The sequence below is a fragment of the Protopterus annectens genome, chromosome 7.part0 (assembly GCF_019279795.1).
Source record: "Protopterus annectens isolate FY-2018-M chromosome 7.part0, PAN1.0, whole genome shotgun sequence".
Classification (NCBI taxonomy): domain Eukaryota; kingdom Metazoa; phylum Chordata; order Ceratodontiformes; family Protopteridae; genus Protopterus; species Protopterus annectens.
In genome coordinates, this window is record NC_056739.1 from 1,541,259,736 (window position 1) to 1,541,286,808 (window position 27,073).

Sequence of the window (27,073 nt, forward strand, 5' to 3'; positions counted from 1 at the left end):
TGGCATTCTTCTCATACCTGATATATCCAGTAAGCCCTGAAAGGCTTGACCCTGTCACCTATTCCCACCAGTCCTGAAATGGTCATATCTGCAGGAAAATGCAGCTCCTAGAACCAAGAAGAGAAAAGGGAATGCCCACTAATATACTGACAATGCAGATTGGTCCAAAAGCCCCCAACAGTTTTGTAAGGAATAACAGTCAGCCAAGACTCTCTGCCCCTGGTACTCTTATTGCCAAATCTGACAGCCAATTTACCCCACGTTCATCCCACCTTACATCCTGAAGACCTTGGCTATCCTCATAGAAATACGGGTTCTCCAGCATAGGTAGTACTGAACACCAAATACTTTCCAGTGGAATAATTCTAAACAATACCTGTAAGGTCAATTACAAACAGAGTATTGTATGCCAGGGTTTCAAATGTTTGAGGAGAGACCTAAAATATAAACACATCGACTAAGTAGTTTTTACATTCATGATCTTTCTCTCCAACTTTGCTGATACAGGATGCAGGTTCAGTGGGCAAGCTAATAATTGACTCAGAACACAGGTTCTGGCATACTTGCCTCAAATAGGGATCCCTAACCCTGCTGAACCAGTGGATATAGCTATAACATGCTTAGGAACCTCACTGCATCTACCCCTCACACACAAATAGTGAGTGGGAGGAGTGGGAATACGATGGAAAAAAATAAATAACAAGGGCACAGTAAATTTTCTGACCACAACAACTCTTCCTTCTCAGTAAACAAAAGGCCCCATCTCCTCCTCCCAGCATGTACTCCAACAAAAATCTTATCCCAAACTGGTCTTAAATTTATGTCTTCCTTAGTCATCAGATTCAATATTGAAGTATAGGTCTAAATATTTTTGATGAGACCATGACAATGTAATAGGGACATCCTGGCCCTCAGCTATCAATCTCTTAGCCTGTGAGTTAGCCACAAATAGCTCTGTCTTAGTCTTGTGAGATGTAATCCTGAGATAGTGAAACCACCTCAGGGTGATTCTTCCTTGGGTTCTGTATGAGAATGAAACAATCATCTGCGTACAGTAAATCCTTACTTCTACCCCAAACACAGGCCATCCCTTCAGAGATCTAGTGTGCTGAAGAAGCACATTATGGTGTTTTGGGTCTAGCAAGAACAAAGATGGAGAAAATTGACATGCATTACAAGTGCCCTTATGCCTACTGAAGGGATGGACAGTAAGCTAATAGTTAAAACTCTGGCTTGGGGGGCACCATAGATTGCCAGAACTGACAAGATAATCTAGGAAGGGAAGGCCCTCTTATCTCAAACCCCTCCATATTTAGAATAATTTTACAGAATTAAAGGGTTTCTCAAAATGGACTAAGACACCCAATGCAGGCTCAGCTACACTCTACAGACTAGACATGTAAAGCATCACTGTTCTTAAATGATCCACACTAATCCTGCCTGGCACAAACTCTGCCTGGGTGGGGAAGGTCAAAGATGACAGCAGAGGTTTAATCTGGTCAGCTAAAACTTTATCATAGCTCTTTATATCAATGTTAATGAGAGACAGGCCTTCTTCCTGGGTTTGGAGATAACTGCTATAGTGGATATATGGGAGGAAGAATTAATCCCCTTTGAATTTGAAAAGATCTAAAAGCTCCAGACAATCCAGGGGAGGTTTGATGGAAGAGACATTTATACAATTCAACTGTTAATCTATTTGGGCAAGCAGCTTTAGCAGTAGACAGCTCACCTATTTCCTTGCAGATTTCCCTACATGAGACTGGAGAGACAAGTCTCTCCCTCTGTTCCAGTGACAACGTAGGAACGTATGTCTTGAAAGTCACACTGATTGCTCTCCCATCACCAGTTAAGGGACCTTTTAAGTAAACTCATTCACAGAAATGACATCTCTGTATTAATACTCTCTTTCCCAGTAACTTTTACTTGCTCACTGGCATGCTTAATATCCACTATAGCCATCTATGCCCATGTATCTTAACCTTATGTGTCAGTACCTTCCCTTGTTTATTACCCTCAGCTAAAATGTCATGGCAGTCATTTTGAAGTAAATTTGATCTTTATTTCTCTTTAATATACCCCTTTGTTTCTGCAACATCTTGGATGTCTTAAGGATGTTTCCATCTCTGAGTTTATAGTGCTTACACTGCTGACACATTGTTGTCACTTCTCTCTCTAGATCCCTGATTCCAGAATCTGACTTGGTCATCATGATAGGTTCAGACCATTTACAAACTGGTCTATATTCCAGCTTAACAGATTTCCACTGTATCAGTGGATGTGATTCAGCACTCTGGTTGGCAAGCATATAATGGTCTGCACTATTCTGAATGGCCTCAAGCAGCTTAGAGTTCTTTAATATATGGAGGTCCATACAAAAAGCCCTCTCATGTTCCACAGTGTCCTGCAAAGTAATCCAAAAGGTCAATGCTTTGTGGTCAGTGGAAGTAGTTCTAATTATCTGTGCATCCACTCCACCAGCAGTTAAAGATCCAGACACTAAAAATGAATCAATCCTACTAGCTGAGTCACCAGTGGGTGCCAAAGATGTGTGCTCATATTCATCAGGGTGTTTAAGATGCAAGATGTCCAGCAGGAACTACGAAACCTCTGCACCTTAAAATATCTCTCATGTATATAGTTAGATCTATCACAGAATCTATATCTGGAGGGTGCACAAAGAGACCACCTGGCTGTAAAGATTAACAAATAAACTGGGGGACTTTATGATAAGTCCATTCACAGAACTCAAAAGTATATTTTCCATAGGTGTTCAATGTTCTGTCTTTGGGACAATTTAGTCATGTTCTTTACTGCAGCTACATTTCAATTCTGTCCAGTTCACTAAACTACCGGTAACATAATATTCACTTAAAGTAGCAGTCCCTTTATTACAGTCTCTCAAATACAATAAATATCTAGATAATTCCTTTGAGAAATTCTTTAGCATCTTCACAGTTTACTTGTAAGAAATGAGATGCAGCAACTCCAACAACAGATCAAATAGCTGAAAGAAAAATGCTATTCTGAACTGAAATAAATCTACAAAATGACTACATGATTTGGGAAATCTGTCTTAGGCAATGATCTTACTGGGAAAAGCACACAATACAACACATCATCTTCAATCCAGAGAGAAAAAAACATACTTCATACAAAGGAGTCACTCTACTTTGTAATTTGTTAAACTAAAAGAATTCCTCAAAATCAATGCCCATTGTCTGCTTGTTCATAGGTTTATAGGTTCATAGGTTAGTACTAGGCTATCGGCCCTAGGGCCTATACAAGCCTAGCCATAATAATTCCTTGGCTATTTCTTCCCACACTATTTACTTCCCTGGACCTCTGTCTAGCAGGGCGACTGACGTGATCCCCGGGGTGAATTTCCTTTCTCCCATCCAATCATCAAGGTTCCTTTTGAAGAGGCCAAAGAGGCGCTCTGCTTGACATGTATGGGCAATCTATTCCGGGGTCTGCAGAGTTTCTGGGTCAGGAACCTATCCCTCCAGCATGTTTTGTTTATTGTGATGACAAGGTTTAGATCCCTGGAGCATGTGGCTCTGAGGGATTGGGATTTCTTTAAGTGTAGCATGTCCAACAGCTCTGGGTATGACATGGCCTTGTATGTTAAGCAGAGATCGCCTTGGAGTAGACGATATGCGACAGAGTATAGCTAGGTTTTTTAAGGTGGTCAGCATAGGGCATCTGCTTTAGGCCTGTGATTCTTTTAGTGAGGTATTTCTGCGGCCTTTCCAGTTGTTGCAGATGTCTTGAGAGGTACATACCAAATGGGGTGTTGTATTCTATAATGGGTTTAATGAGGGATGAGTACAGTGGGACAATGACCTCCTTTTTTTGGGATGAAAAGCCCTTAGTGATGAGGTGTGCCACATAGAAGGATTTCCTGACTGTTGTGGCGATGTGGTTATTGAAGGTGAGACCACTGTCCACCTGTGTCCCTAAGTCCCTTATCACACTTTCAGTGCTTAGTGTACTGCCATTTATGTGGTAATTCACGGGTACATGTTTTTTCCTAAAGGGGATAAGTATACATTTCTTGGCATTGAGCTTGAGCCCATGGCTCTGGCACCAAGCATATGTTTCTGTAAGGCCCTTTTGTAGAGTATCCACATAATTTGGGGATTCAATAATGGCTCCCAGTTTGCAGTCATCTGCAAACTTTGTTAGCCAGAATCCCTTAGTGTTGGCCTGCACTTCAGAGAAGTAGATGCCAAACAAGAGAGGTCCCAGGACTGAACCCTGAGGTACACCACTTGTCACTTGTCTGGAGCTGGATTTGGAGTCAGCTACTTTTACAGTGTGGGTTCTGTCAGTAAGCCAGTTGGCAACCCATTGAGTGATTTAGGGATTAATGCCCAGCTTAGTAAGTTTATCTATGATTCCAGAGTGGGAGATGGTGTCAAAGGCCTTGGCAAGGTCCAGATAGGCTGTGTGGACTGCCTTACCCTCGTCCACGGCTCTGGAGACTGATTTGAAGAAGTCAATCAGGTTCAGGAGACAAGATTGGCTCTTCATGAACCCAAACTGGGTGGGGTACAGTGTTTGAAGGTTGCCAATGTCTTTGTTTATAAGTTCCATGATAATACATTCCATGGCCTCGCAGATCAGGCTTGTCAGACTGATGGGGTGGTAGTTCCCGGGATCCAAGGTGGATCCCCCCTTGTGGAGTGGGATAACTGTTGCTGTGCGCCACTCAGTGGGCATGAAGCCTGAGGTGAGGGAATGATTAAACATGACACTTAGGTGAGGTGTCAGTTCATTTTGTAGTTCATGTAGTACACAGCCCGAGATGTCATCTGGTCCCATGGATGCTGTATTCTTAGCTTTGGAGAGTGCATTTTTTTACCTATCTGGCCGTTATTACCGGAATTTGACAATCTTCCTTTATTGAGATGGGCCATTTAGGGGGTGAGAGGGGGGTGAAGTTGGCACTGAATCAATCTGCCAGGATATTGGCAATATCCTTGGGATCAGTATATTTAATGCCATTCTGTTGTAGCTCAGAGCAGATCTGAGCATTGCCATTTAGATTCTTGACATAGTTATAGAATGCTTTGTGGTTGTCTTTGGAATCATTTGCAATTTTACTTTCATAACTAGCTTTGGAGGATTGTATGATGGATCTCAGCTTCTTACTGAGGCTGGTAAGGGAGGTTTTTGCATCCTGGGATTTTCCTCTTTTCTGCAACAGTTTCTTCCTTTTGTTGTAAAGTTTGTTTATGGCAGGGGACCACCAGATTGGCTTCCTTTTTTCGGAGGAGAGCATCTTGGTTCTATTTGGGATGGCACAAATCATGCATAAGTGGATATCAACTGCTGTTTACATTGTCATGGGTTTCATTTCTTCAAGGTAACTTGGCAAAAACTCATGCTATAGATGTAAAAACTTAGGTTTTACAGCACTGCTTTGGGGTTGTTTGAAAAGAGTAAAGAATCAGCATTGCAACTTTTTTACAACTAGCAGGTGATGATGCAGTTATGGTATTTAACCTTATTAAAGCATGGTAGTCTGACTTAGAAACTCCTGTAGATAAATTACAGTACTACTGTGAGCCTAAAAACAATCTACCAAGAATTTGTGATATTCACAGTTTGTTTTTCAGTAGAATTCAGGATTCATAGGAATCCACTGATACATTTATTATTGAGTAAATGCACAGAGCTGAGACTCTGCCAGTTTGCATTATTCATTGCATGTGGTACCAAATAAGACGATGTAAATAGAAATACATTTTGTTAGAATTTGATTTACCATGAGAAGTATAGCATGATTAACCAGCATTCAAATGAGAGATTACAGAAAATGTAGATGTGTGTAAGATTAAAGATTAAAATAAAGCTGAAGTTTGTTAGCATAAACAGTGTTGCGGTATGAAGATAAGGCATAATGCAGACATACTTTTAGCAGTATGTCTACTCTGCAGGGAAAGTTTCAGTAGCATGACACTGATGACTCAATTAGAAATTAACATAGTTTGAGTCAACAATCACCATTTGGTATTATCAGCACAGCAAAATGTCATAACCATCTCTTAACAGTATTGGAAATGTGGTTGAGCCAATCATTTTTTGCTGATATGCTAATCGAAAAATAAAGGTAAAAACTCTGTTTTGCAAGTTCATAGGTTCATGGATTAGTACTAGGCTAACTGCCCTTGTGGGCCATTTTAAGCCTAGCCAATTATCCCATGTGAGAATCCAACTCTGCACCTCATGTCTGTAGGGTAAACCCCTTAACCATTATGTCAACCTCCCAACTTTTTTTTTGAGGAAGTTAAACATACACACCCAAACACAGCAAGTGGGCTGTAGTGAGATTAGAACCTTTCCTTATCTAGTCTTACACACTACAGATCACATTACTTATCGCACACACCACAGCTTAAGTCTAAAGTACACCTGCACCCTATTTCTAACCAAGTACCATTGCACCTGAAGAACAGTGCATCAACCCACCAAGCCACACAGCCAGTTTAAATAGCAGGCATTACGTTTCTATCCTGCAAGTTGAGACACTGTGCATTCATAGATTATGAAATGTAACAACCTCAGCAGGTCTTTATAAGGCTAGCCATGCTTCCTAAGGTGAAATTCAAACCCTGTACCATGTGTCTGTGAGGTAAACACTTTAACCATTATATCACCCCCATTCCCTAATTATTATACCATATCCATTCCCTGGTGAAGTTAATAAACATAATGACTGCACCAGTGACAATGTGTTCAGTACCAAAGCTGATCAATGCAAGCCAAACGATAATATTCTTTTGAATGATGTTGATCTGTGTTTTGAGATTGTGTGTACATTTCTTCACTGAACTAAAAAAACTCAGCAAGTGTGCCAATGTGAAAATCACTGGACTGAAAAATTGGGGGTAAATGGTACATTTATCACATTTAAACTATACACTGGAGTCAAGTGTAAAATGATTCCAGGGAGTTCATTCAATGTGCTAGGCCTGAAAAATCCAATGTGTTTTATGGATTATTTCTGATTTATTATGTGGACAAACTGAAGTTACTGGATCAGATTATGCTGTGTGATATGTGCTAGATCAAAGATTACAGTATAACAGATTAGAAAAATCTTCATGTGACTTGATGGGTATAATTCAAATTCACACTGATTAGAGGTAGGAGAAAAGTACTATGGGGTGTATTGCAGTCAGAGACAATGATTCACACAGTTGCAGAGAAACTGCTTTGAACATCTGAAGACAAAATAATTACAACAGTTTTATCGCCAATGATGTGTATGATTGCAAGAGCAGTGATTCATATGTTCATGCAGTTTGCAAATTAAAGCCTCAGGAACAGAGTGAAGTATGCAGTAATTCATGATCACAAGGCAGAAATGAAAAGTTGTTAAATGATTTTGGAAATTAAGAGGCTAACTTTTTGATTTCATAAAAAAAGGAAAGTTTTTGCTCTATATACTTATAACTTAGAATTACAATAATTAAAAATATGATACTGACAGGCTGCTAATCAAACCCCAATCACCTGGGCCACAGTTAAGACTCATTCCTCTGCACCACACAGCCAAGCATCTTCATGACTGTTGATGGGGAAGAGAATGAGAAAAAGTTGACAATAACTTTGGTTCTATTTCAGAATGAAAATCTACAGCTTCCAACCGTCATGGTAAACTATTCAGCAGAAACACAAATATGAGTATGATACATGACCTAAGAATTCACTTGTGCTAAAACCAGGAGAGATGGTCAGAATTCAGGATGCAGTTGATAAATGCTTGGAGCAGTGAGAAATTGTTGTTATTGGGATGTTTAATATACTAAGGTCCTAGACTGTCACAGCTATGGTAGATTTAACTTAAAATGAAAACAGAAAACACTTGTACCAAACTAGATTTTTTAAAATCACAGTTTAGTGGCTTGACTGAGAAAGTGCCATTAAAGGGAGACTGTGAGCCCGGAAAGCATCAGTTTGCTTATACCTGATCCCGTTCCAGAGTGTGAGTCACAAATGTATATCCTCACAGTGATTGTGTACCAACCAGTTCTTCATTCACAAGATTTGGTGCCGATCATCTGACCTACTAACAGATGTGACTGTAGAATCAACTATGGCTACAATAATCATTTGCTAGTGAACATACATTATCTAGGTATGGTAGTTACTAAAAAGCCAGTTAGATGTAATAACCATATTATATGCTATGATAGCAAAGACTGAAATATAATGTTACTAGATATATTTTGCAAAGCTTCTAGCTCAAAATGGTATACATTTGCCATATGGCATCTAGTTTATAGTGCAGTCTATTACAATTTTTGTAAATGTTTAAAATTCTTAATGCACAAATTAAAAACTTAAATGGAGACATAATCTAAAGTGCAGTGTATCTTTAATATTCCCATAAGGTTAGTGTATGCTGAATATCATTTGATAATCAGGCAATATCTGCACCCTAATAAATGTTACAGTTGCTTACATCTCTTATATGCCTTTGTGCCCACTAGCAAACTGTAGGTGCATGTGAAATAAATGTGAACTCACATTATCACAGCTTGATAGAATCTATACCCATTTTTTATGGTATGGGTCAGTAAAGAAGCACAGTCTTTAGTGGTATTCTGTGACACAGTGGTTAGCATTGCTGCCTCACAGAGCCTGGCAATCCAGTTTGGTTTCCAGCTGGGGTGTCCTCCCACTGGAATCTCTAAACCCTCCCTATGATTAACTTTTTGGCATGTATTCCAGTTTCTTTCCATATCCCAAAAATATATGCATGCTGAACCATTGATCCTCCAAACAGCCAATAAATATGCATGCTGTGTGTGTGTGTGTGTGTGTGTGTGTCTGTGTCCTGTGGTAAACTGGCATCCTATCCATAATTACTTTGTGTACCTTGTATTCAGAGTGCTGGGAAAAAGTTTGCTTCTCTGTGATGCTGAATGGCATAAAGCAGGTATCAGAAAATGAATGGATGAATATTTCTTGTCAGTGGAGCATATAATCTGAAGTGTATTAAAATCATATAATCTGAAGTGTTTTAATCTTAATATAAACTATTTTAAAATTAAATCCAGTAAGGGAGGTTGGGGTTGTCATAAAGGTTAAGGTATTTACCTCACAGACACAAGGTACAAGATTTGATTCTCACCCTTAGTCACTGTCTGAATATAGGCATGTAATAGTCTGCACGTGATTGATTTGTATTTACCTATAAACCTATCTACAGTGTTAGTATTGTCTCTTAAGATGTGGTTTTCCACTCCTGGTTCTTAGTTGGGATGCCTCCAGTGCAGAGTCTGCACGTCATCCCTATGTCCATGTGGGTTTTTGCATGCCATGCGAGAATGGGGTCTATATCAGAACATCAAAGTATTAAAACTTCGAATGTTCTGATATCGAACACTATTCAGTGAACGCTAAGAATAGTGAAGCTGCAGAACAGCAAATTCTTTCCTCGGGAAAGAATTCGGTTGGCCGTTTCTGTGGCTTTGTTATTCTTAGTGCTGTGGTGGAAAGTTACAGGTTGGGTTCAGATAAGTGTGCGATTGTTTGTACATTAGGGTTAGGGGCGGGTTAAGTGAGCTAGGGTTAGGGTGTGGGTTAGGCGTGTGTGCAATAGTGACAGACTTTAGGGTTAGGGGTGGTTTAAGTGAGTTAGGGTTAGGGCACGGGTTAGGTGAGTGTGCGATAGTGACGGACCTTAGGGTTAAGGTTTGGGTTAAGGTAAGTGGGTAGGTAGTAGTGTATGTTTAGTTTAGTGTAGCGTTAGATGTAGGAATTTAATTGTATGTATGTGGTTGCTGTTTGTCTAATGTGCTTGTGTTGTGTGTATGTGTTCGTTCTGAAAGTTCGATATTTTCATTTTTATATGTTTTGGGGCCGATGAAATAGCGTTCGCTATTTTCATCTTTCGATAACGTGATATAAATGCCGAGAATGTATGTGAGTGCATGTGTACCTATGATGGAATGGTATCTTGTTGAGGATAAATTTCTGTGCCTGAGATAGGATCCAGCTCCCTCACAGCCCTGCAGTGCATTAAGTGGGTAATCAGAAATTAACTTATAAATGAATGAAGATATAAAACTGAAAAGAATTTATTTATTTATATATGTTACATTACACCTTTAATCTTAAGTTGTTCACTTGCACCTGCTTCACACTCGAACTACAAATGGCATATTGCAAGTTAGATAAACAAGAGTTAAATGCTAACAAATGCAAGAAAGAAAACTTAGATTTGTGATATTACATTTAACACTCAATTTCTTAATAGTTTTACTGTGTTAAATCTTAGGCTTAAGCATTTAAATATTTTGAAAATAAATCAAAGTAAAAGTGTTACATGACTTAAAGAACTCACTGTCATTTGGGCAGGTATAATATACATGGCTTGAAACGTGCACAGACTGAACATTTTCTTTAATTTCTCATATTTTTGAATCTCTCAGCATTTTGTCAGTCATTTCTGTATTTGGCTTTTGTACTAAAAAAAATAAAACCAGGTTAGGGACTGACTTTGTTGAAGGTGGCTATTAAAGCAAGCACAATCATATATCTGAGATAATTTTGTGAATCAATTACACCTTTCAGGTATTTATTTTTTAACCATGCAATATGGACCAATCCTAAAACACAGTAAGCAAAGGATAGACAGCAGTGCAATAGGTTGACTGTGCTGGTAGTCTGTCATTTCCACAACAAATGCTGCCAGAAAGCAGCCCCACCCCTGAAGCAGGGTTTCACCTGTCTCCAACAGTGAAGCTGCACTTACCATGTACTTCCAATACAACAGCAATCCTCTTTTTCCTCAGGGAGAAATGAGTGGGCCATGCCTCTTCATTCTTCACCCTCCTTGGATCCTCCAGTACTAGGACTGTTAACGGAGCCTTGGTCACGTTAGTCATAGTCAAGGCTCCATTCCTTTGTACCACATAACCAGGCAGCAAAAATGCATTAATGTAGGCATAGATATTCCTGAAATTATGGGACTACAAATGAACACTTCCTCATGCCTTCTGAAATTACCAGTTCATCATTTATTCCCTGATTGCGTTTGTTCTGTTGTTAATGTAAATCTGTGTCAAAATACCTTTTCTGAAAGTGACTAATAATAGTAAGAATGTATTACTCAAAATGTGCATAAAATGAAGAATTTGTCATGACAATGAAACATTGCTGAGAATAAGAGCATTCTTACTATTGTTTACTTGAAAGTTTTAATAGCCATGATTCGTTATTCATCTTTGTTGCTTACCTGGACAAGGCCTGAAAACATGCATTTGGAACCATATCTTTTACATAGAGTAAAGGCTGTTTCATAATAGATGAGAGAGGTTCATGAAGATGGACGTGGCATAACATAACTTCCAAATTAGAATACAAACGTCGACTGAAAAGTAGGTCAGAATTATAAAGAACTTCCAAATGTTCCTCTTTAGATTCAGGAATCCTGAAAAACAACCAAATGAGACTGAACCAACAATGCATAACTAGTTAATTCTTTTGTTTTCTGCATACTGAAACGATTCCACAATCATTGAAGTCAGATTTTCAATAATAGACCTCAGAATGTAACTTTTCCTTATTCAGTTCCTCCTTATCTAATATACTGTCTACCATTCCTATATGAGGCTGATGTCTCAAGAAGTACATTTTACAAAAATTAATTTAGAATATATGTATGAAATATTTTTTTGCCATTTTTATCTATAACATTTCATCTGTGTTGTCCATTTTCATTCTTCCTCAACATATGGCTTTGGATCCAATCCTAAGATCCAATTTGACTGCTGTTTCCCAGCTCGTGGATACTACAAGCTCTCGAGCTTATACCTTACCCATAATGCAGCAGACCCCCTCATTCCCCAGATCTTGTTTGCAGCTTCTTATGTATGATGGAATAAATGTATAGCTTTAAGATGGAAAGTCACTATCTGGAGCTCAAATGGATGGAACTTTGGTTCCGCTAATGATCGCCTGTTTTTCCAGAAGTCCTAAAGAGAAAAGGGTAGGGGTTTGGAGGGAGGAGAGTTGAGGAAGATGGACAACACAGATGAAATGTTATGGTGAGTACATAACTTCTTTATCCGATTATGTCAATTTTCATTCATTCCTCAACATATGGGACAGAGTTCTCAGACCAGATCCAATTTGTAATGAGCAATAAAGGTATGAGGACTGGCCCAAGTCACAGCTGCACAAATATTGTCCAAGGAAGTTCTGGATAGAAAGGCTGATGAACTTGCCACGGACCTGGTTGAATGGGCTCTTAAAGGCTTTGGCAATACCAGATCAAACTTGTTATAGACAAAAGAAATACAATCTGTCACCTATTTGGATAAAGTTACTTTTGAAACTGGTTGACCTGATCTGGTTTCTGAGAAGGACACAAATAATTAATCTGATTTTCTAAACTTTTCAGATCTGTGAAGATAAAAATGTAATTTTCTGTGAACATCTAATAAATGCAAAATGTTTTCACCTTTGTTTGCAAAATTTGGAGAGAATATGGGAAGGTTAATAGTTTGGTTAATGTTAGATCCTTACAGCACCTTAGGAAAGAAGGAAGGATTAGTTCTTAAAGACACCCTATCCTTATGAAAAATTAAATGAGACACAGAGGATAAAGCTTGAAGCTATGAAACTCTCCTACCTGATTTTACAGCTATAAAAAATGGTTTTCCAAGTCAAGTATATCAACTCACATTTTGCAGCCAGTTCAAATGTTTTTTGAATTATTGCCTGTAACATCAAATTCAGATCACAAGGTGGAGTAGGGTCCTTAAAAGGTGGTTTGAGTAGAAAAGCACCTTTTATAAAGGCTTTACAAAGACATGAAGAAGTCTAGGTAAAATGATCAACTCCTATATGAAAACTGGAAATAGCAGCCAGCTGAACCTTGACCATAGAAGGACTAGCCCCTTCATTAAAGATAGAAGCCAGGAATTCTAGAATTTCATATATAGGTGCTGAAAAGGGTCTATGTCTTGTTGTTGAGCCCAAAGTACAAATATTTTCCATTTGCTTTTGTAAATCTTCCTAGTTTGTGGGAAGATAAAATAATGTGGCATACTGGAGAAAACAGCTTAGATTGTCTGGCTATCAATGGAATTGGAGAAACCATGCAGTCAGTTTTAGGCCCAAAATGTCCAGGTGAATCATGTGTGTCGGGTGAATCAGGAGATCTGGATTTCAATCCAGAATCTAAGGTGGGTAAACTAGGTGAAGCCAAAGAAAGGGAAACCAAATCTATCAAGGCCAATAGGAGAAAAGGAAAATGACTTTGCTCTTCAATCTGGATGCTTTCTGTAGAAATTTTGGTATTAAATGTATTGGGGGATAAGCACAGAGGAGATTTATGGGACAATCATGAAGGAGAGTGTCCCTTGGTGACTTCCCTGGTGGAGGGATTAGGGCAAAGAACCTGCTGCATTTGTTGTTCAGGAAAGATGCAAATAGGTCACAGCATGGCTGGCCACGTTGGCTGAATATCATTTCGGACACTTTTGAGTTGAGAGATCACTCGTGAGGTAATAAAATGGACCTGCTCAACTTGTCTGCTATCACGTTGGATTTCCCTGGTATATGCATTGCTATCAGAAATCGATTTGAAGAGATCACCCATTTCCACACTGTCAGAACTTCTTAACACAAAGAATAAGAACTGGTTCCTCCTTGTTTGTTGATGTACCATACGACAGGCATATTGTCTGTTTGAATAGCAATTCTCCCAGAAGGCAGAGAGTCTTGGAACACCTGCAATGCTAGTACTACTCTCATTTCCAGCACACTGATATGCAGGTTGGCCTCTTTTGGGGACCACATGCTTTGAATAGTCTTCCCCAAGAAGTGGCCCCACCCAATCTGGGAAGCGTTTGTAGTCACTATAGCCTTGGGCTGATGGAGGATGAATGGACAACCTTGTAATATTTGATCTGAGTGAATCCACCACCAAAATAACTTTTTGCAGGCATGAGTTATGCTGATTTTGGTGGACATAGGTTGGTGTAAAATGGACCACTGGGTTGCTAATGTCCACTGGAGGATTCTCATATGGAATCTTGATAGTGGAAGTAGTACAATTACTGCGGACATCAATCCCAGGGTCTGTAATACATTTTAGGCTGGCAGTACTGATTTTCTGAGTATCCTTCTGAATTGAATATGAATGGTTTGAACCCTTGGTAATGGGAGAAATGCCGTTGTTGATGTGTTGTTGAAAAAGGCCACTTATGAATTCTAATATCTGACAAGGTTGAAGCTGAGATTATTGCGGTTGACTGTAACGGTGAGGTTGAAACAAATCTGGAGCACATAATTTCAAGCTGCTATCAGCAAATGCTTGGTTGAGGAGGTTAGTCATCTAAATATGGAAACATATGAAAACCCTGCAGTCTGATGTGACCTGCTACTACTATGCATTTGGTGAACATCCTGGGGTTGTGGTGAAACCAAAGTGCAGTGCTCTGAATTGGTAATGACTGGCTCAGACCCAGAAGCATACATATCTCCTGGATAGTCTGTTTATTTTTACTTGATAGTACACATCCTAGAGATCTATTGAGCACATCCAGTCATCCTTGTGCAGGAAAGGTAATATGGACTGAACTGTGACCATCTGGAACTTTGTATGCTGAACTGAATTGTTCAGATTGCCGAGATGCAAAATTGGTCTCCAGTCCCTGGTTTTCTTTAGCACTAAAAAGAATTTTGAGTAAGTTCTGGATCCTTTCAAGTTGGGGGATACCTTTTGGATAACTCTTTTCTAACAGCATTTGAATTTCTGAAGCTGCTGTTTTCCAATGAGTTGGTGAAAGCTCAGGAATTTTGTTCTGTAGCTGTGGCAGTAGGAAAAAGAGAATTATATAGCCTCTGGAAACAACCCTCTCCACCCATGTATCTCTTGTTATATCTAGCCAGGCTGTCTGGTGCAGGGATAAGTGACCCTAGACTGCCTCCAGATGTGGGCAATTGGGCCTCCTTTCAGGAGCGCTGATAGGGTTTCTTGGAAAATTAATCTCTGGATCCCTGGTTTTGAGGGCCTCTGCTGCTGCATGGGTGGAGTCTACCATCTGAGTTCCCTCCTCTACCGCTGGGGGAACGCTTTGCATGTAGATCATGGTAAGAACCCTGGGATTCCCTGTACCACATCTTTCAACCTTCTCAGTGATCCCTGGAAAAGGTTCTTTGAGAGGTTGAAAAATGTACTCCCACAGCAGACAGGGTCTTACCATCTTTCTTGCACTTGGAGAGTCTGTCTTTCACTTTAGGGCTGAATAACGAGCTTCTGTCAAAGGAAGCTGTGATGCCCCTGCACTGGCCCAGTAATCAAGGAGCCTCAATTCTCACCACTAGCAACCGTTAGGAACATGCACATTGGGAGGATGACAAGTACACACACAGTGAAGTACAATTTCCCTTAAGAGCACACAGATATCACAATCAGTCTGGGGCTGGTTTCTCCCTCTTTCTACAGATCCTCAATAAGACTCCCCACTGGCTTAGCTATAGAGTTGAGTCATCAGCCAGGGTTCCAAGCCAAGTCCTCCCATCACTCTCTTTGTCCAACTAGTGCTTTGTGTCCCTGCCCAAGTACATGACACACACACACACACACACACACACACACACACACACACACACACACACACACACACACACACACACACACACACACACACCTGGGAAAGTCTGGCACAGGTTTGCTAGGTATGCCCCCTTCTGCCCAGACCATAAGGTAGTTAGCACTGCCACCAGAACCCCTTATCAGCTACTTTAAGGCCCTTCCCAAAGGGTGACCAATCTTACTGTGTAATGTTACTATTATCCAAATGGTAAGTGTGACCAATACTTTCAAGGATATTTAGGAGTGGCCTGTACAGTGTCACCAAATACATATGCAAGTACTCTAAGAGCTTAAATATCTCTAAACAAACCAGCCACAATTAAAAGTTTTAAATATATTTAATAATAAATAATAAAAGAACAAGACAATATTCAATAAATCAACACAATGACTACAAAGTTCAGAATCACAGGAAATATTTTAAAACAACATTGCAGGACAGTCTCAGATAAGTACAGAAAACATCTGAACTAATCTTTACTAAATTCCTATCTATATCTAAGGGATATTACTGCAATCTAGTTACTTACAATTAGCAAGGCAAGTGCTGAAGAGAGGATGTTATCAGATCCAAAGACAAATACAAAATGCACACTCTGAGAGCTGCTGGGCCAGCTAGTTGACATCACTCTTTGTCACCTGCCTTCAGTTCCCAGGCTAACAGAAAACAACATCTCTGTGTCAGAAATACATATCTCTCAGAAGTCTGCCTAGAACTGGAAGTCGTAAAACAGTTAAACACTTTTACATTTTAAATCTAGTAATTATTTCTGTTTCAAGAAAATAGAAAACCCTCTAGCTCTAGACATCCTGTCTCTTTGCATTAACTAACTTTTATAGCACAGTCGTAAACAATTTCGACTTATTTTCTTGAAGTTTTGCAAGTTAACTCTGTATGTTCCAACTTCTACCATTAAAACACACATCTGCATAGTTATATAGTTTATACACATCTCTGCCCTCTTTCAGCAGGGTACACTGTGGTTACATTCTTGAAGCTCAGTATCTAACATACAGTTCAACACACACTTCTGCACCAGTAGTTTAATATACGCATAACATATAGTTCTCTTACATTTGTAAGACAAGCCTATTGATCATATTAATATTCACAAATGACATATAATCATTTACAAAATTCTGGAAAGCTGGGCTGGCAATGTCACATTTCTATATAAATCATATTAATATTTTTGAGTGACATAAAATTACTTACAAAATTCCAGCTAGCTGGGCTGGCAGAATTTCAATCTGTCACACAAGCATTGAACAAGGATTACTTGAAGGGCTCTGCAAAGTCACACAGATGCATCCAGGCATGCCTCCTGATGTAAGTGCCTGAACCCGGTTGTGAAGCAACAGAAGACTCTGCCTTGGCAGTACTAGTCCCTGAGAGAGATTTTGAGAGTTCCTTGATCAAATCCCTTTGTAATCTGATAAAATATGCCAAGTACTTCAGGGACCTGAGACCAAAGGTCACTGATGCATACACATGCTTCCCGAACATGTCCAGTGCCCTAGACTCCCTGTTAGGGGAATGAACAGAAGAACTCTGTTTCGAGAGTTCTTTCTTGGTGGCTGCTGCCATGACCATAGCATCCACTGGTACTCCTTTGTTGCAAAATTCCCTTCCATTTGGTGGTGCTTGGATCCTATCTGGTCTCTTGGGGATTGGCTCTACAGAATCTGGTTCCTTCCATGCCCACTGAGAGATCAAATCAATGAGGTCATCAGTGGGTAGAGTCACCCAGGAAGTAGATGGGCTAGTACCAAATGCCTCCAGGAATATCAATTACTCGAGAAGGGTTGTCACTAGACCATACACCTCTCTGTTTCAGGATCTCTAAAATGTCTCCAGATGAGATTTGTCAGGTAGTGATCTTGGGGATCCTTCCCCTTCACCAAAATCAGTATTTTTTGTGACTGACTCCTGAAGTGAGTCCAAGTGCCTCCTCTTGCACTTCCTCTTCCTAGGGAGTTCTTTGATGGGATATTACGGAGAAGAATCAGAAGAGATAATTATGCCATGTGGAGTCACCTGGAGACTTTGAGTTGGCTGTCCTTGAGGAGTAGAATGCTGAAGCTCATGACATAAAGACATCTGAGAAACAGAAGGAAGATCCAAAAGGGTAGAGCCATCTCTTCTCTATAAAAGAATACTCTATGTACCACCTCAAAGGCAGAATGTCCCAGAGAGAAGGAAACCTTCAGTGCCAAGAAGGTTTGCCTCTGCATTGATGGTTCCTTCTGACCTGAAGGCAATGCTCCCAAGGCAGGAGTCAGAGCTGCGCTATCAAACGCTGAAGGTCCAAGGGGCAGAGATGGTTCTGACAATTTCAGAATCGACTTTAACCCCTCAGACCTGACAATGAAGCTTCAGGTCCAAGAGTCATCCAGATCTGAAAAGGTCAGAGCTGGTGCACTCAGAGATGACATCGGATCTGAAGAAAACAGTATCTTGGATCTGAAACAGATGGTTCCAGGAGTCTAAGATCCAAGGGCTATGAAACTGAAGGATGGATCAGAGAAGGAGCCAAAATTGGTGGGGTTGTATGAACAGTGGTCTCCAGACCTGTTGGGGTAGGAGCCAGGAGAACTCCCATCTGAATATGTGTCAAAAGAAACTTCATCATTCTGTCTGCAATCCACTTCAGTGAGACTTCTGGATGAATGGGAAGAGGCAATGGAGGGAGATCTACAATTTTCCAGGAAGGGCAATGGGAGCCTAGAGGGAACTGGATCCATGGAAGATGCATATCTTGTCCTTGGTAGAAGTCAGGATTCTGAATGGGGTCAGATCCGAAGAGACGCATTTGGTGTCCGAAGTTGTCGGATCTGAGGATTTTTGTGTCGATGTGAAGTTTTCTGAGTCTTCTTCCATTCACAATAGCAGCAAACAAGATCTGGGAATGAGGAGGGTCTGCTGCATTATGGGTAAGGAAAGAGCTTGAGCGCTTGTAGTATCCATGAGCTGTGAAACAGCAGCCAAGTCACATCTGAGGATCTGATCTGAACCCATATATTGAGGAATAAATGAAAATTAATGTCAGATCTGTTTTTACAACTACAGTAGAAGGTGGTTATTAAATTTGAATAAATGAAAAATATTAGCAAACATATTCAATTCTCAGTTTCTTAAAAGTAATACTTTAATAACCTGCCTGCTTGGCCATGGGTTCTTTGCTTTTACATAAATTTGTGGAGCTGTTTTGGTCTTATTGGTTTTGTGTACTTTATGGCTGAAGGAGCGGGAGCCAGCTCTTTTGCACATACTTTACTTATTTTAATGGAAACTGTGGAGAATGAGGACAACACCCCGGTCACTAGGGGTGAATTTAACAAAGTACTATTACTTTTACAACAACTGGGTTCTAATTCTGGAAGCCAGCCAGACAGGAATACTGCTGTGTTGCCTGGTAACCAACTACAACTCAATGGATCCGGAAATGGGCGTATGGTACGCATGACCAGAACGTTAACAGCCTCAGCAGAAGGAGGAGGAGAGAATGTCATTGGGGCTGCTGACGATCAAGTGAATACTATTCGTTTTGATGTGGGATTGAATAATAACGCTGGAAGGGACAAAATTAACTCCAACCGAGCAGTTAACTTTGATGCCTGGACTGGTAGGCATTTTATTTTTAATGACAGTATACCAGAAAGCAATGAGACTTTCACGGATTCTTTTAAAACTTTTAAAAATAAACTGGGTGATTTAAAACAAATACAGATGGAAATTGACTACTTAAATGAATGTGTGGCTGTGAACAGGGTCCCGAAGGGACTTCAAATATTTAAATACCCTAACAATGTTTTCGTTGACAGTTGGTTGTACAAACAACTGTTAGAACGATTTAATAATATGGGTATTGGTATGCTTAAACCTATGATTAAAGATTACGAAATGTAAAGAGAAATGTTATTGAAAGAGGTTAATGTGTTACACAATAAAATTACTGTGGATTGTTTGTTTGATACTGAGAAGGCTAAATAAGAAAGTGTATTTAGGGACATTGATTTATACTGTGATAAGGTCCTCAATAGGAAAATTAAGATGCTACAATGTGATCTTATTGAATATAGGGAAGGTAGGGCCTATCCCCCCCCCCAAGACACACATAAACATGATTCTCAGTTGGCTAATAATGAGTATGTGGAAGATGTGGAGGTGAATATTAATGAGAACAACAACACTGATCACCCGTTAGATCTACCCCCTGAGGAGAAGCAAAAGGTTAGCCCAGAAACAAGGGCATCCAGGATACATTTTTTCCTACCACCCCCAGGGGAGGGGGGTGCAGATTCAGAGGGAGGGGTTGGAGTTACAATTACAAATAAACCACATACCTTCTGAAGTTTCTGGTAAAGGTTATTTTGAGGATCCTCCCTATGACACACATGAAGGTGAGCCATCTCAATACATGCAGGTGGTAGAATTACTGCAGGTTAACAATGCTATTATCATGACCTATGAGGGTAGGATATGTACCCGCGGGAACTTTAATATTTTTAACTTCATGGATATTGAGATAACTGCTGGACATTTTGATTTGTTCACTAAAAGTTTCCAATTTCCCGGCCTGGATTTTTAGCTAAAACATTGGTAGATTTAAAGTTGTTTATTAGGCAACTGCATTTAAAATTATTATTTAAAGGGCAGGAATACAACAAGCCTGAACTCTGTAGAAAGAGTGTGTTTAACCCCCTACTCAATCCTACACTAAGAATATTTGAGGAAATGGTTGAATATGACATAAGGAATTTAAATTTGAAAAATGACCATGCTAACAATTTCAGTGAAAGTGAGTGAGATCTTTTGAACCATCTCAGAATGAATCACTGTACAGTAACGAAACCGGATAAGGGTGGTGGGGTGGTTTTGATGTATTCTATGGACAATGAGACAGGTATGTACAAAATTTTGAGTGATGAGAAACAATATACTGTTGTTTCTAAAAACTAGATCAATATTGCTTATGCCAAAATCAATTATTTTCTTTTTGATCATTTATTACAGGGGACCATTAATGAGAAACTTTATAACTACTTGCATGTGGAGAATCCCAGGATCCCTAGTATTTTTTGGATACCTAAAACACATAAGGGAATTGAGAATTTGAAATCCAGGCCTACTGTTGCTGGAGGGAGTTCTATTACGGAGCCCCTGGCTATTTTTATTATCAACTGAAGGAATTTGTATTTTCTCTGACTCACATTACCAAGGATTTGTGGGATTTTTTGAAGAGTATTACTAATGATAAGTTTTATAGTGATGTTCTACTGCTCACTATTGTCGTAGTGGAACTATTTCCTAGTATCCCACATGACAAGGACATGGAATGGTTTAGTGAGGTGCTCTTGGAAACAGGTTATCTTAATGGTAATATAAACCAACAAAAAATAGTAAAACCAGCAAGGGGATAAGCGTTCCTGTGAGTAGAACAATATAAAATAGGAAAGTAAAATGCCAGGGCATACACAGGAACACAAATGGCAGATGTTCTCCAATAAAAAGCACAGGTCCAGATATGTAAGCCAAAAAATGTAGGTACGACGTCTCCAAGAGTTAGTATAAAACTTCTTTATTGCACATAAAGTAAGCGCTTTCACCCGTAGGCTTCTTCAGACTATTACACTCCATATAAAAAACAGTTCCTTTATATAACAGGAAGTCACTGCTGATAGGTCAAAAACTTTCCCACACTTTTTCAAATTCCCAGAGCATTTAAAGCTAAACATTCCCAATAAATAAAAAATGATTCAAAAAAGGAACTATACTACAATATATCTCTTAGGACCCTAAAAATACATATATTTGAATACATTATATATATTCAGATAAACAAGACAACATATATATATATATATATATATATATATATATATATATATATATATATATATGTGAAATAATTATGAATGCTTAGTGATGTTTGGACTTGGGCAACTTTCTCTTACGTAAAATGGGCTGTAATTGAACCTTGTCATTAAGACCAGGGGACCTATCTGCTCTACAGCGAATGATCCATCTCAATTCGCATTCCTGTGTATAATTATCAATGTCCCCCCCTCTGACATTAGAAATTGTTCTGTGTATAACACAGAACTTAAAAGAATGGGAAATTCCCATATGCATGACATGTTTAGCCATGGCATTATGTTCGGAGCCTAGACGTATATGGTACACATGCTCTCTAATGCGTTCCCTTAGTTGTCTACAAGTCTTTCCAATATAAAATGCTGTGCAAGATATGCATCTAGCAAGATAGACCACATTGGAGCTCAAGCAGTTCGTCTTGGTGTGAAAGAAATACTCCTGCCCTGTGACAGGATGTATAAAACTCATATCAGTGTCAATGTATTGACACTGATTGCAATCGTTACAAGGAGAGGTGTTATAATCACGGACATCAGGCAAACACTGACTGACCATTATATTATGACACAACATGCGTTTTAGGTTACGCTTATTCTTATAAACAAACTTGGGCACAGGTCCTACGACGTCATTGACATCATTATCAAGTAGGAGGGTATCCCAGTGTTTTCCTATTACCTCTGTAACCTGCTTCACATCTTTAGTAAAATATAAAGGTAACCTTAATTCACTAGTTTTAATAGTTTTAGTGTCATATTTGATCTCATCCCACTCAGAAAAGTAAGGACGTGCCCTTGATTGTCTGAGTTCATTCACTTCAACGACAGTCCTATCAATGTCACTTTCATTATAACATCTCTCAGTTAACCTATGCTTAAGCTCAGATATCTCCTGTGAGAAACCTTCATGTGTAGGATTGAGTCTAGAAGCTCTCATCATCTGGCCTTTTACTACATTGTCGAAAACATACTTAGGGTGCATACTGTGCCTGTGTAACAAGGTGTTTCTATAACAAGCTTTCCTATGAAATGAAGTGTTCAAGAGCCCATTCTCAAGTCTAGTAATATTAACATCTAAAAAAGATATATCTGTAGGGGAAAAACAAAAAGAAAACCTAAGAAACCTCGTCAAACTATTTATAGTATGCACAAATCCCAAGAGGCTGGTTTCATCACCCTTCCAAATCAGGAAAAGGTCATCCATGAATCTTCTATAAAATCCAACATGCTGTTGGAAGCTCCCTAAAGGGAACAACAATTCTTCCTCCCAATCAGCCATTACAATGTTGGCGTAGCTATTGGCACAAGAAGTGCCCATAGCTACGCCATCCTTTTGCAAATAAACATTGTCATCAAAAACAAACAAGTTGTTGGAGAGCACCGTTTCCAAAAATAATGCTAGAAGATCTATAGTCTTATCATCCAACTCTGACCTATTCTTCAAATAATGTTGTACTCTAACCACACCTAAATCATTAGGTATAACAGTAAACAAACTGGTAACATCTAGAGTAACAAGAATGTAATCTTCATCATCACTCAAGGTCCGAGTATAATCATACAAGTCCAAAAGAAAATGTTTACTATCCTTCAGAATGAAATGATTCACATCAACTACGGGCCTAAGATAATGCTCTAGAAATATGGAGAATGGTTCAGTAAGCCACCCCTGTCCAGCAACTATGGGTCGCATGGGTGGCTTATTCATGGATTTATGGACCTTAGGTAGTCCTTGTATCACTGGTATTAGTGGATTACTAACTTTCAGATACTTAAATAAGGTCCAAGTGATATTATGACTCTTAATCAAGTCATCCAACATATCATATACTTGAAAGACTTTATTACTGACTTCATCCATGTTAATTTTCTCATAGAATCCAGTTGAAACTGGACTTCGGTAATGAAGAAAGAGAACACATAGGGACGCAGGCAGGTATGTTTCGCCCTAACAGTGTTTATACACCGTTGTTACACCCTTTATTAGATACATTCTCTAAGTTAGTAGAAAATGATTTATACAAGTACTATAATGAGGGAAGAGGTCAGAAAATTAGAGGTCGGAGGCACAACTTGACCTTTCAACAGAGAAGAGCACTCTCTGACTTAAGGAAGGATGAATCTATAGTCATTAGACCAGCTAATAAGGGTGGTCCTATTGTATTGATGGACCGCGTAGATTATTTTGAAGGTATGAAGAGTATGTTGGGCGATGAGTTGTTCTATGAGAAAATTAATATGGATGAAGTCAGTAATAAAGTCTTTCAAGTATATGATATGTTGGATGACTTGATTAAGAGTCATAATATCACTTGGACCTTATTTAAGTATCTGAAAGTTAGTAATCCGCTAATACCAGTGATACAAGGACTACCTAAGGTCCATAAATCCATGAATAAGCCACCCATGCGACCCATAGTTGCTGGACAGGGGTGGCTTACTGAACCATTCTCCATATTTCTAGAGCATTATCTTAGGCCCGTAGTTGATGTGAATCATTTCATTCTGAAGGATAGTAAACATTTTCTTTTGGACTTGTATGATTATACTTGGACCTTGAGTGATGATGAAGATTACATTCTTGTTACTCTAGATGTTACCAGTTTGTTTACTGTTATACCTAATGATTTAGGTGTGGTTAGAGTACAACATTATTTGAAGAATAGGTCAGAGTTGGATGATAAGACTATAGATCTTCTATTATTATTTTTGGAAACGGTGCTCTCCAACAACTTGTTTGTTTTTGATGACAATGTTTATTTGCAAAAGGATGGCGTAGCTATGGGCACTTCTTGTGCCAATAGCTATGCCAACATTGTAATGGCTGATTGGGAGGAAGAATTGTTGTTCCCTTTAGGGAGCTTCCAACAGCATGTTGGATTTTATAGAAGATTCGTAGATGACCTTTTCCTGATTTGGAAGGGTGATGAAACCAGCCTCTTGGGATTTGTGCATACTATAAATAGTTTGACGAGGTTTCTTAGGTTTTCTTTTTGTTTTTCCCCTACAGATATATCTTTTTTGGATGTTAATATTACTAGACTTGAGAATGGGCTCTTGAACACTTCAGTTCATAGGAAAGCTTGTTATAGAAACACCTTGTTACACAGGCACAGTATGCACCCTAAGTATGTTTTCGACAATGTAGTAAAAGGCCAGATGATGAGAGCTTCTAGACTCAATCCTACACATGAAGGTTTCTCACAGGAGATATCTGAGCTTAAGCATAGGTTAACTGAGAGATGTTATAATGAAAGTGACATTGATAGGACTGTCGTTGAAGTGAATGAACTCAGACAATCAAGGGCACGTTCTTACTTTTCTGAGTGGGATGAGATCAAATATGACACTAAAACTATTAAAACTAGTGAATTAAGGTTACCTTTATATTTTACTAAAGATGTGAAGCAGGTTACAGAGGTAATAGGAAAACACTGGGATACCCTCCTACTTGATAATGATGTCAATGACGTCGTAGGACCTGTGCCCAAGTTTGTTTATAAGAATAAGCGTAACCTAAAATGCATGTTGTGTCATAATATAATGGTCAGTCAGTGTTTGCCTGATGTCCGTGATTATAACACCTCTCCTTGTAACGATTGCAATCAGTGTCAATACATTGACACTGATATGAGTTTTATACATCCTGTCACTGGGCAGGAGTATTTCTTTCACACCAAGACGAACTGCTTGAGCTCCAATGTGGTCTATCTTGCTAGATGCATATCTTGCACAGCATTTTATATTGGAAAGACTTGTAGACAACTAAGGGAACGCATTAGAGAGCATGTGTACCATATACGTCTAGGCTCCGAACATAATGCCTTGGCTAAACATGTCATGCGTATGGGAATTTCCCATTCTTTTAAGTTCTGTGTTATACACAGAACAATTTCTAATATCAGAGGGGGGGACATTGATAATTATACACAGGAATGCGAATTGAGATGGATCATTCGCTGTAGAGCAGATAGGTCCCCTGGTCTTAATGACAAGGTTCAATTACAGCCCATGTTACGTAAGAGAAAGTTGCCCAAGTCCAAACATCACTAAGCATTCATAATTATTTCACATATATATATATATGTTTTTATTCCATTTTATTATTGTCTTGTTTATCTGAATATATATAATGTATTCAAATATATGTATTTTTAGGGTCCTAAGATATATATTGTAGTATAGTTCCTTTTTTGAATCATTTTTTATTTATTGGGAATGTTTAGCTTTAAATGCTCTGGGAATTTGAAAAAGTGTGGGAAAGTTTTTGACCTATCAGCAGTGACTTCCTGTTATATAAAGGAACTGTTTTTTATATGGAGTGTAATAGTCTGAAGAAGCCTACGGGTGAAAGCGCTTACTTTATGTGCAATAAAGAAGTTTTATACTAACTCTTGGAGACGTCGTACCTACATTTTTTGGCTTACATATCTGGACCTGTGCTTTTTATTGGAGAACATTTGCCATTTGTGTTCCTGTGTATGCCCTGGCATTTTACTTTCCTATTTTAATGGTAATATGATTAATTTGATTTTGGAATTTATGGACACTGTATTGAACAATAATTTTGTACATTTTAATGGAGAATTCTATAAGCAGAATAAAGGGGTGGCCATGTGGCCTGTGCCCCCCCTTATGCTAACTAAATACTAAATACTTGGAACAAACTTCCAAGAGAAATTACATCCCTTACTAACATGAACCTTTTCAAAAAACAATTGAAAATCTTCATTAAAAACAAATGGACCTGCCCCTGCTCCAATCCTGACTGATATTATTTTCTCCCTTACTCTAAATACGTATCCACTAAAAACATTTTTTCTGGTACTTCTCTATCCCCTACAATTTTTTTCTCTTTGAATCGATTAATTTTTTTTCTTTTTTCCTTTTTACTGTGCTACATAAACTCATGTACATTAAATGTTTTTGTTTATTTTTTATACAACTGGATAATACTAATATGTTTTTTTACTATTTGTAACTTTAAAAATGTTGCTAAAACATATTACTAATCAGTTTCATACTTATGTAATTGTATTGTGTTTTTTTTGCCACTGTTTTTTTTTTTTTTTTTGTAGACTCTATGTATAATCATTTTTTTTTCTCTGAGCTTTTCTCCTCGGGCCTCTACTGAAAATGGACATATATCCAGTTAGACTAGCCCTGTCAACAAATGTAAAATACACAAATAAAATAAAATAAATAACTATGTCCTTTATTATTGGGAGAAGAAATACATTTTTGACACAGAATGGAATAATTATATTTCTTTCTATACCCGTTACCTTGATGGCATCTGTCTTTTTTGGTTGGGATCGGAAGAATCCCTTCATGAGTTCCTGGTTTACATCAATAATACATGGGAATTTTTAAAATTTACCCACTCCCTATCTAATGTTAAGATTGATTATCTGGACGTTACAGTATATAAGGATTACAGCAATCAGTGTTTTCACTCCAAATTGTTTAGAAAAAGTACCTTTTCTAATTCTTACATTCACTTTGACAGCAGACACCCATTTTATCAAAAGAAGGGGATTGTAAAAGGACAATATATCAGGGCCTCTA

The 27,073-nt window shown here is 38.7% G+C and overlaps 1 protein-coding gene across 1 annotated transcript in view; it reads right to left on the minus strand.

The window, feature by feature from the left end:
• The window catches only part of CFAP92 (cilia and flagella associated protein 92 (putative)), a 1,173,156-nt gene that overhangs the window by 411,127 nt on the left and 734,956 nt on the right, over positions 1-27,073 (minus strand). The window contains exon 11 of the mRNA XM_044078084.1: positions 11,258-11,452. Within this exon, the coding sequence (XP_043934019.1) occupies positions 11,258-11,452 (195 nt within the window). The remainder of the gene's footprint in view (positions 1-11,257; positions 11,453-27,073) is intronic.